General features: G+C 43.5%; 2 protein-coding genes across 3 annotated transcripts in view; both read right to left on the bottom strand.

Annotated features, from left to right (window-relative positions):
- Positions 1-201: 201 nt before the first annotated feature.
- Positions 202-4,343, bottom strand: LOC134193024 (protein boule-like). 2 transcript variants are annotated; one of them, XM_062661805.1, is made up of 9 exons: positions 3,952-4,343; positions 3,825-3,887; positions 3,658-3,749; positions 3,538-3,592; positions 3,008-3,292; positions 2,872-2,922; positions 2,783-2,818; positions 2,631-2,714; positions 202-637 (listed from the first exon to the last, which is right to left on the bottom strand). In XM_062661805.1, the coding sequence occupies exons 1-9, from the start codon at positions 3,952-3,954 to the stop codon at positions 344-346; spliced, it is 963 nt and encodes a 320-aa protein (XP_062517789.1). In that variant the 5' UTR covers positions 3,955-4,343; the 3' UTR covers positions 202-343. The 2 variants fall into 2 exon arrangements, with proteins under 2 accessions (XP_062517789.1, XP_062517790.1); XM_062661806.1 differs by lacking the exon at positions 202-637 and adding an exon at positions 645-809.
- A 2,621-nt stretch (positions 4,344-6,964) lies between these two features.
- Positions 6,965-10,297, bottom strand: part of LOC134192779 (autophagy-related protein 9A-like) — an 11,951-nt gene continuing 8,618 nt past the window's right edge. The window contains exons 16-23 of the mRNA XM_062661531.1: positions 9,889-10,009; positions 9,612-9,670; positions 9,474-9,557; positions 9,353-9,419; positions 8,043-8,269; positions 7,748-7,924; positions 7,273-7,364; positions 6,965-7,209 (exon numbers count right to left, since the gene is read on the bottom strand). Coding sequence (XP_062517515.1) covers positions 7,191-7,209; positions 7,273-7,364; positions 7,748-7,924; positions 8,043-8,269; positions 9,353-9,419; positions 9,474-9,557; positions 9,612-9,670; positions 9,889-10,009 — 846 coding nt within the window. The 3' untranslated portion in view covers positions 6,965-7,190. The remainder of the gene's footprint in view (positions 7,210-7,272; positions 7,365-7,747; positions 7,925-8,042; positions 8,270-9,352; positions 9,420-9,473; positions 9,558-9,611; positions 9,671-9,888; positions 10,010-10,297) is intronic.

Raw genomic sequence — 10,297 nt, forward strand, 5'->3', positions numbered from 1 at the left:
TTGGTATACGCATGGTCATCTACATGTGGGTAGAGGCACCAAGTTCTCAGAGTAAACTACAGACTATTGAAATATGATCATGATGACACACTAACTTGCTTTGTCACTGTGACATATCACTCACTTGGGACTTCCATTTGACTTGCTCAATGCATGAATGCTTCTTAGTATAGCTATAGACCATTTCAAGACACATACAATAATCTATACTTGCTCTTGGATTGAAACATGTAAAATCACACGTACAAAAATAATCAGTGAAGGACATGGCTACATCTAATAATAAATGGACTAGCACTGTTCATGGACGCTATATGTATCCCATAGGATGTGTCAGGATGTGTCAGTTCACCTTTTCATCTCTCTTCTCAGAAGGTTCGTCTGTTTGGTCTGGTTTGGGTGACTTCTCAGCATCTTCCGTCTGCTCGACTTGTTGGCGTGGGTGTGGCACCGTACGTTGTTGTGTAGGAGCGTGTGGCCTGCCAAGAGGCTTGTTGTGACCGATGGAGCTGAAGTTGCTTCCTCGTGGTGGTCGTCGGCCTCGAGGGATGAAACCGTTGTTTCTTCCTATTTTGGGTACAGGAGACACATCACGCTTGATGAATGTCGGCAGGGGTTCAGGGGGACTGGGAAGAGGCTAAAAACAAATCAAATTATTTAAATTAACCACAACACAAGGATATCTCTATACTTCTACATCATAATGAACAGCAAACACTCACATCCAATTAACTATAAGATTGAGTCTATTTTTATCCCATCCCAGTTTTCTTAACAAATCACCAAACATTGAAATGAGAATTCTTAATCTGCAGACCATCATACCAATAATAAGTGATCCTCACCAGTGACTCCAATAAATAAATAAATCATTAAATCTAATGGAACAACCAATTATGATTATGCTATGGTTAGAGATCCCTCCCAGAGACATGAACAGCAGCAGACCCTGCTGGAACCAATAGCCAAGCTTTTTGCTGACTATCAATTTTGTACCAAAAATCACAGTTCAATACAGTACAACCCAACAATACAGAAAGTAGGATTTTGATAATCTATCACACTAGTAAACAAAATAATGTACAGCACTTCCCATCTCTTACAAACAAAAGTCTCTTTCCTAAATAATGTCATTTGTAATTGAAGGAGCCACATCACAAGGTGCTGCCCCAAATTCAGCGATCTGCATGATCAGTTGCAAACAATACTAAATCAAGGTAACACATCCCTTGTTTCTGGGCAACAAAAAGAGAGATGGACAGACCATAAACTGTTTGTCAAAACTATCCCTTTCAGCTTAGAGTAGTGCAAGTAAAAATAAGTATGTTTATTGTATGATGTACTATTACAATATACCACAACAAAATAATTAGAAATGGCATCATGCTGCATAAACTGTTTTGTCAGATTTCTCTCTCTCCTGTAATGACTGACCAAAGTGGCCACCAGACTGACAACATCTACAGTTCAGCTTCTTCCACTCACTTATCTGAAACATCTTGGCACTTCCATCATAAACAAGACATAACGAGCCCACATAAAAAGAGTGCGACTATGTCTCTTGAATAGTAGCTCTGTCCCAGTTTCCAGAAAACCCAACCTGCTGTTTGACAGTCCATATCAACTTACCTTCTAAGTTTATCAAGAGCTGCATGTCCAGCTGTTGTTGTTATGGTTCCATCTCTATGTACTACTATTGTGTCCCTTGTAAATGTTATAATTAAATAACAACTTCTAAAACCTCTAAAGCAAACACACAAATTGCGGTTTAGCAAGGAAACTACACAAGCTAGGGAGATTAAGAAACCAGATTTGGTACTGGAGTCTATCAGTAAATTCTCTGTTCTTGCCTGGTTTACAGCTATACAAGCTAACCAGTCAAGTTGCCTTCCCAACATGTCATTGTTAAAGTTAGCAGCAACCCTTCAACTTCATGTTCTTATCATTTCAACCCTCACATAGATGACTGCACTGTCCAGATATACAATCTCAATATAGCATTAGATCTTGGATAAAGGCTGTCATCATACTCTATGAGTCTCTATCTATGACTCTGACTCACATTCTTAACATCCACATGTCAGCACAATATGGCAACTGTACAACTCAACCAATCAGCAGCCTAATTAACTTACACCATGTTTGCAAAATCAGAGTGCAACATGTGGAGTAGAAATGATGTCAGTGTCCACATGTTTACCATCAGTTTTACTATCTGCTGCCACAACATGCCACAGATAGACTGTGTTCAGAGCCTATTATGAAAAACAAACAGACTCATGCAAGTATCTTCTGATCTATTAACTATAGTATTGTACAATCTTTGTCATCCAGTACACTACAGATAGTTCATCACATTCCAAACAAGGTGATAACACATTGTTGCCAGGCTGCCAGCTGCCAGAAACCATACACCACCTCCATTGTTCCTCACCTATCATCTCCTACTATCCTAACCCTAATTGCTAACTGTTGATTAGCCAAATGCGGCCTCAACTTTAGACATACCTTCAGGCGCTGTCTGGGCGTCACATTTACCTCATGGTACACACAACCATCCCACCAATTGCACGTCAACAGTAATTATCAGACAGTCTCGTGATACGCACAATACGAGCGTCCCGTCCTACCTCACTCATTGCGCTGTCCATAATGTATCTGTCGGGCATGACGGAAGGCGTGTAGTAGATGGTCGCTCCGGTATAGCCGTTGGGCTAAACACCAAAGGGCGGAGCAAATCAGCTGTCAACAAGTAGAACAATTTGCCGAGATAAAAACTTACAGGAGCAGGCCAACGCCACTGCACTTGAGATGGCATCTAAAACGTTACGAACTCATTGTATGTTATTGGAGACGAGAAAAAAGCCTTACCTGCTGGTAGTGCTGCGGCTGTTGAGAATAAAGGTGCTGCACGTAGAAACCCTGCAGGCGAACAAACAATTCAAAACAATTGTAACATGCGCTTTACATGCCTGCGTCGATGGCAAACACGCTGACATTTACTCACCGGCTGCGGCTGCAGGAGCGGATCAGGAAAGTACCACGTGCCGTTGTTTGCGATGTAGGGTATGCTCGGCTGTGCGTGATGATACGGTTGGTAGATGTGACCGCTTGAAGTGCAGTCGGGCTGGACGACACTCTCGACTATCTGGGGTGGCGATGTCGATCCGCTGTGGCGGTCGCTTTCGCACGATCCTGGCATCGACATGATTGGACGGTGGAATTGTCCGCCGGGTTGTTTGCGAATCGCCGGTCCAATGTTCAACTTCTTCTCCCGGAAGTAGACACATCCCTGTCACAAATAAAGATCTGTCTGTGTGAGAAGAAAACAAACAACCACAACAGACTGTAACCTAGTCATTAGCGATATTTACATAAACAGTGTCGCACAAGGCAGCGTTCGAGTCGAGACTACGAAAAAGCCCGCCAAAATGAAGAAAAATCCGGCACATTTCCGTGATAGCCGCGACACCCTGAGCGGCGAATGTTCGACACCGAATTCAAATGAATTGGTAGACAATCGGCTTGTTTTCTTACCTGCTCCTGCACGCGAGTGGCATCTTCTTGACTGTCAAACGTTATGAAGCCGTACCTCGAAATCAAACGCGCAAATATAGCTCTCGCTTCGCTAAGCACCACCGCTCGACAGCCTCTCACCCCTTACTCACTCCCTGACGATCGGTGATGATCTTGCTGTCCTTTACGTTGCCGTACATCTGGAAGTAGTTCTTCAGCTCCAATTCTGTGGTCTACGCATCGACCGCAGTCGCACAATGCCAGCACGCACGTGAAACATGAACTACCCGATGCCACATGCGACTCACATCGAATGCGATGCCTCCGACAAATATACGGCTTGGAATCTCGACACCATACTGAGTCTCATTCTGCACGCACATGCATAACAGTGGGAATCTCATCAGCAAGTTTTAAGACAACAGGCGAGCTTACCATTCTGATCAACCAATCGATTATAGGAGAGAAAAACACGACAGAGGGACAACTATGGACGCCGAATTCCGTCTGGCTCTCTCACTGAACACCTCACAGCCTATTATCCCTGTTACTAGTGAATCTGATTGGCTCGCGATGATAACCAATCAAGAGTCGCGTGGGGACTCCCAGAGTGATAGATACGAAGCATGAGGGTGTGACACGTGAGCACACAAATTACATTTAGTCATGAGAAGGTATGGTATACATCTATATGCAATCAATCAAACTCGAAACCGGATACGACACTGTCATAGATACCCGGCGCATGCACTTCGTTTACCGAGCTCGCCGAGCTACTCCCTCCTGCATTATTGCTATCGTATCTTGCAGTCCTTACGGCCGGGTTGTTATCTTTACTACAGTTTGCCACGAAGTCTGTGTTGGTATGATCACTTACGGGTTTGCCGGCGGCGGATAAGTAGCTCATTCTGTTGGGCGAGTAGCTGTATGTACGTCTCGCTGCTGGTGCCACTTCTTTCTTCTCTTTGCGTCTCCAGTAGCAGTTCGTAAGCAAAACGGCAACGATTCCCGTCACTAATCCGGCGGCTAACGACGAGACGAGGATGGCAACAACGAGTTCTGCGACTGTAAAGTGAGTTGAAGCTTGTTGCATTTGGTCGGGCGAGGATGTATGACAAGTTGTTGAGGCTAGAGAGACAACGGAAGTGTTTACATGCGCTTTAGGACTCTTTGTCGAGTGCGCCACACCTGGAGTTTGTCCAGCAATCCGTGAAGGAGTCGGTTGGTGAGGAGTTCGAGTTGACGGAAGAAGAACGGAGTTGTTAGGGCCACTTCCGGTTGCTTGTAGGAAGCAGAGAAAGAGGGAGAAGACATGAAGATGCTCGTGACAAGTTTGGTCGCGCATCACACGCCGCGTATGCCGTCTTACCGATAGCCGTATGAGCAAGTTGATGTTGACACGTCGACGAGACTTGAATTTGCGTGGGCGGTGGCGGTATGAAGAGTCAGTTCCAAGTCTCAACTTCCGAGTAACAACTTCCGAGTAACAACTTCCGGGTCGCAATGTGTGTGTACATGTATGGTCATTGGGAATTTGGCACGTTGGCAGTTGCATTGGATGAATATATTGGAAACATGAAGTCAGACAATATTGATATCATGTGATCACATAATTCAAGACCATTGGTTTAGATTTTAATTTTGCAATTCATTTGTTGTGGATTAGTACTAGTAAATGAAGCTGTGTTTACACCGTCGCTTCACAGCTACGAGCGTGTGTGAGTGTGTGTGTGTGTGTGTGTGTGTGTGTGTGTGTGTGTGTGTGTGTGTGTGTGTGTGTGTGTGTGTGTTGCTTAGCTTGTGTGTGTGTGTGTGTGTGTGTGTGTGTGAGTGTGTGTGTGTGCGTGCGTGCGTGCGTGCGTGCGTGCGTGCGTGCGTGCGCGCGCGCGCGCGTGTGTGTTTGCTTAGCTTGTGTGTGTGTGTGTGTGTGTGTGTGTGTGTGTGTGTTTGTGTGTGTGTGTGTGTGTGTGTGTGTGTGTTTGTGTGTGTTTGTGTGTGTGTGGCATGTGTGTATTTATTATAAATATTAATGTACATTTTATTAATTTTTGTCTATTTATTGTCATTATCATTATTTATTCATTAGCTTGTTGCTTGAATGTATAATTCTTGAAAACACAAGGATGCGTCGATGTGATTAAAGATAATTAACTAAATATCATCAATTCCCACACTACACTTCGAATTCAGCACAATTGACAGAAGTGACGTTGTGTGTGTGTGTGTGTGTGTGTGTGTGTGTGTGTGTGTGTGTGTGTGTGTGTGTGTGTGTGTGTGTGTGTGTGTGTATTGTAAATATCAATGTATATTTATTAAATTTTGTTAAATTATTGTCATTATTATTAATTAATCATATTAATCATTAGCTTAATTGATGCTAGAATGTAAACGTCAATTCTTTGAAAACACCTGGATTTATCAATGTGATTAAAGATAATTAACTAAATACCATCAATGTCCCACACTACTTCGAATTCACACAGCTACGCAACTCTTGCACGGCGCGGGCTTGTTATCCACGTTATGTCTCAATTCTGCATGTATAGCGATCTTGCATCACTGGAAGTTAATAAATTAATTAACTATTGAGATGGACTATCAGATCATTATCATACTTTTATTGAATCGTCGCCATCTTTCGTTCCGCTATTTCGTTGTAGCTAGAGATCGGTGTACGTCTCCTAGCTGCATAGAAAATACTGTGAAGCGACATGCATGTACATCTAGCGACCGGATCCAGAAGATACTAAGCAGCGTCAACGTTTCCTACGAATCTTTCTTGCAAGACGACGTCGATCGTTCATCATCAGTCCTACTTAGAACATATTGCTCTCTTGAAGATCGCGGATGACATGCTGGAGGTGCGCATACAACGATGCGTGGTCCCATGGGACCTTCGTTTGGCTTCTTGTAGAACGATAAATTCGTTTGTTTGCGATTCTTTTGTAAAAAGTAACAAACGCGAACAACTATTACCTGATCTTTACTCTGCGCTTCTCGGTTTGACGACAGTTTGACTGTAAAATGGAGGTTTACGACATCTCGGCTTTTCTGTCATAATGCGCGGGACTGTTACGTCACCCATTGTTGATGTGCCAAAGGACAGCTGATTGGCTCAACAAATTCCCGAGAGTGATGCACGCTGACAAGCTAGTATTACGTCACCTACGTTTTGCGTCCCAATATGATTGCTGATTGGCTCGACAAACTCCCGAGCGTGACACACGCTAACAAACATAGGTAGGTACATAGCGACATACCGACAGACAGACCGAAAGTCAATTCAACCCGTTTAGAGAGAGCTTCTCGCGAAGCAGTCCACCACTTATTGTGGTGTCCTTCTTTTACTCTCGTAGCTTAATCAATATTGAAATTCTATGATTTCTATTGCTTGAATTCGGTATCATCTCCAGTTGTAGCTCTCATGCATGTCATTGCATGATCAACATTATCTGGTTTCTCCTCTTTAATATCAATGAATAACTAAGTTTGCTGCACCTCTTGGCAAGTGCCAATAAAAGACCTTGCCAGGCAGCATACTGATGTATCATTACTGTCTGATGCAATATACACATATATTATAGCTAACGCAAAGTATTGACTACATGGTGACTGTCCAGTAACAAAGTGTAAATGTCCCTTTACAAATTAAAATGTAACCTGTCACCAAATCTTCACACAGTGCTCTCATCGCTGTCAATAGAGAATGATAGTCAGTGGATAATGTGTGTGGGAGAGTGATGTATTGTGGCTGACCTGGTGTAATTGGTGTCTTGTCTGAAGTTAAGACTTTGGCCGAGAAATTTTTGGTGGCAATTTCGTACTCGTTGCTCCTGGCCTTCAGCATGCTAAAGAGATCTTATTAGACACACTCATGTGCACAGACACATGGACACACACACACACACACACACACACACACACACACACACACACACAACCAGACAGACAGACACACATAGACAGACACACACATAGACATACATACATACATACATACATACATACATACATACATACAGACAGACAGACAGACAGACACACACACACACACACACACACACACACACACACACATACACACAGACAAACACACAGACAGACAGACAAACACAGACAGACAGACAGGCAAACACAACAAACAGACAGACAAACATGTAGACAGACAAAGACAGACAAAGACACAGACAGACAGACACACGGCACACAACAATCAATGTTCTGTTCCTACTCTCTGTACAAACAACATCTGTTCGTTGATGCTGTGATCCACGGCACTGATGCTCTGCCCACATTCGTCTCTCACTGCTTCTAAAGCTGCAGTCGGATAGAGTGAGCCCGTGGTCTGATAACGTGGCACCAATGTGGGATACAACGAATACATTGTAAGACTGTCAGCAGGATCACTCTAAGAAACACAATTAATATCAATTATCTCACATTCCAATACAGATTTACACACACACACACACACACACACACACACACACACACACACACACACACACACACACACACACACACACCATTATCATTGTATCAGTCTTCTTGTCATCGTTGTCTCTAACTTCAGACCCTTTGTTGGTTGCAGCCCCTTCTGGTGCTTGGATTTCCCTTCTCTGGTGCTCGTCCAATGACATCGGACCCAACTGACTCAAACTGATCATCTCTGGCACAGCAGGAAGAGCTCCAAGTGTCATACAGGGATCACTAGGACTGTGATCAGCCAGCTGTGCAGCCACAGGAGGAAGACCTGCATCACAGTGGACAAAAGTTTAGGTCATGGTGTCTGGTTTGCATCTGTTCTATCATAAATATTGTTCAACTCTATTGCAGCTAATTGCTGTCTTAGGTACACACAACTGTTTTGTATCACAGTTGGAATGCTATTTAATGAAGAGAAGGAATGCGTTCAAAGCCCCCTCCTGTCCCAATATCCCACAACATGATATTAAGTAACCTCATCTTTAATACGTGACGACGTCATAGTGTAATTAGAATACCTCATGAAGAGAATTCTTTGCACAAAATGATGTGAATCAGAACGCATGAAATAAAGAAAACGTTCAATAGCTAGACAGCAATTCGATGTCTGCATATACTCAGACATTAGAGTGGGTCTAATCATTACCCATAAAACCTAGAATTAAATCAATTTCACCATCCCTGTTCAGACTGTCCAAGTTCTGCACGTGCCCAGTTGGGATGGTCCGTCCCTCCAGTGCGCTATATTACAAACAGTCTGGGCTCCAAGGCCAACATAAAATGTGATAATAAAATCTAGGTATGTTAACAGGATTGACATGTGAAACAGGCATGCAGGATGTGAGTGATGGTGAAAGGAGTGTGAGTCAGAGCATAGTTATTTCCAAATATCGACTGTTTGTTCTTTTCTTCGTGTAATTTGCGTGACCTGGTGGATCACAATTCCTGACGGAGCAAGTCGTATTGTGAAATCTCGACAAAATCGGGTGACTAGGACACCTTGCATGCTGACAACTCTTCTGTCTGTCCATCTGTCTGTGTGCTTGTCTGTCCATCTGTCTGTCTGCTTGTCTGTCTATCTGTCTGTCTGCTTGTCTGTCCATCTGTCTGTCCACTTGTCTGTCCATCTGTCTGTCTGCTTGTCTGTCATCTATCAGTCCACCTGTCCATCTATCCATCCATCACTCCACCCATCCATTTGTCTCACTGATTGTCTATTATAGATCATAAACAACACAGTAGCAATGCTCCCATTAATGTTCCCCCCAAAACCAATCCACCACTTGTGGTTCCAGCAGACAAACATTATCATCATCATCAACATCTTCATTCACACACCCAAACATCTCACCTTGCTGACTAACTGACAACAGAAATTGTTCTCCAGTAGGTGATGGTCTCCATTTTGGATATTTGCCCTACACAACGAATTTAATTTGAGTGACTCATGTGCTTCACAACACAGACTAAACCTTGAAATTCAAAAGTGATTTCTCAGTTTTCCCGTCTTCGGCTTGTTCGGTGTCATTCGCCTCCGTCAGCTCGTCAGACAGAAACTGCATGATTGACACAGTGAATGCGTATCTATTGTTAAGCCGCTTTTAGTTTACCATTGGATTGCCATGCTTCTTGACGTCCATTTGAGCAAATGAGCAAACGTCGCCAACACCTGCACACACAACAAGTCAGGTGCATGCTCATCTAATGTAAATTTATGTAAACGGTTGTAATAGATCTAATGACTTAAAACAATAGTGTGTGTGTGTGTGTGTGTGTGTGTGTGTGTGTGTGTGTGTGTGTGTGTGTGCGTGTGTGTGTGTGTGTGTGTGTGTGTGCGCGCGTGTGTGTGTGTGTAAAAAGTAAACAAGACTGACTGATGTATCTTACCTTCTACATGGACTGTAAACCTCTGGTAAAAGTCAATAACATCAAGAGCTTTGTGTCTGAGACAAAACATGAGGAGCAGTGGTGTGATGACTGGACTGAGAAGCTCCTCAGCAAAACCAGTCTATGAGACAAGTCAGGTGTTACACAAGTAGATGCAGACAGACAAACATATCAGCATACAGACAGACAGACAGACAGATAGACAAACAGACAGACAGACAGACAGGTAGACAGACAAACAAAAAATGGACGGAGGGACAGACAGATAGACAGACAACTGGATGAATAAGTATAGGTTATAGACCGCTGGTGAGTGCATAAACAAAATACACCCTGCTCCGCCCACGAGTTGGCACAAGGGTGAAGCCCAAGTGCTAACGAGCTGGGCGTAGCGGGTGTATTCGTGTAT

This window comes from Corticium candelabrum, chromosome 17 (assembly GCF_963422355.1).
Source record: "Corticium candelabrum chromosome 17, ooCorCand1.1, whole genome shotgun sequence".
NCBI classification, from domain to species: domain Eukaryota; kingdom Metazoa; phylum Porifera; class Homoscleromorpha; order Homosclerophorida; family Plakinidae; genus Corticium; species Corticium candelabrum.

Excerpts from the sequence above, each read along its gene's own strand:
- LOC134193024 (XM_062661805.1), bottom strand. Across the intron at positions 2,923-3,007 it reads CGCTCCTGCAGCCGCAGCCG|GGTTTCTACGTGCAGCACCT; the intron begins GTGAGTAAATGT and ends GTTCGCCTGCAG. Across the intron at positions 2,819-2,871 it reads AGCCGCAGCACTACCAGCAG|ATGCCATCTCAAGTGCAGTG; the intron begins GTAAGGCTTTTT and ends GTAACGTTTTAG.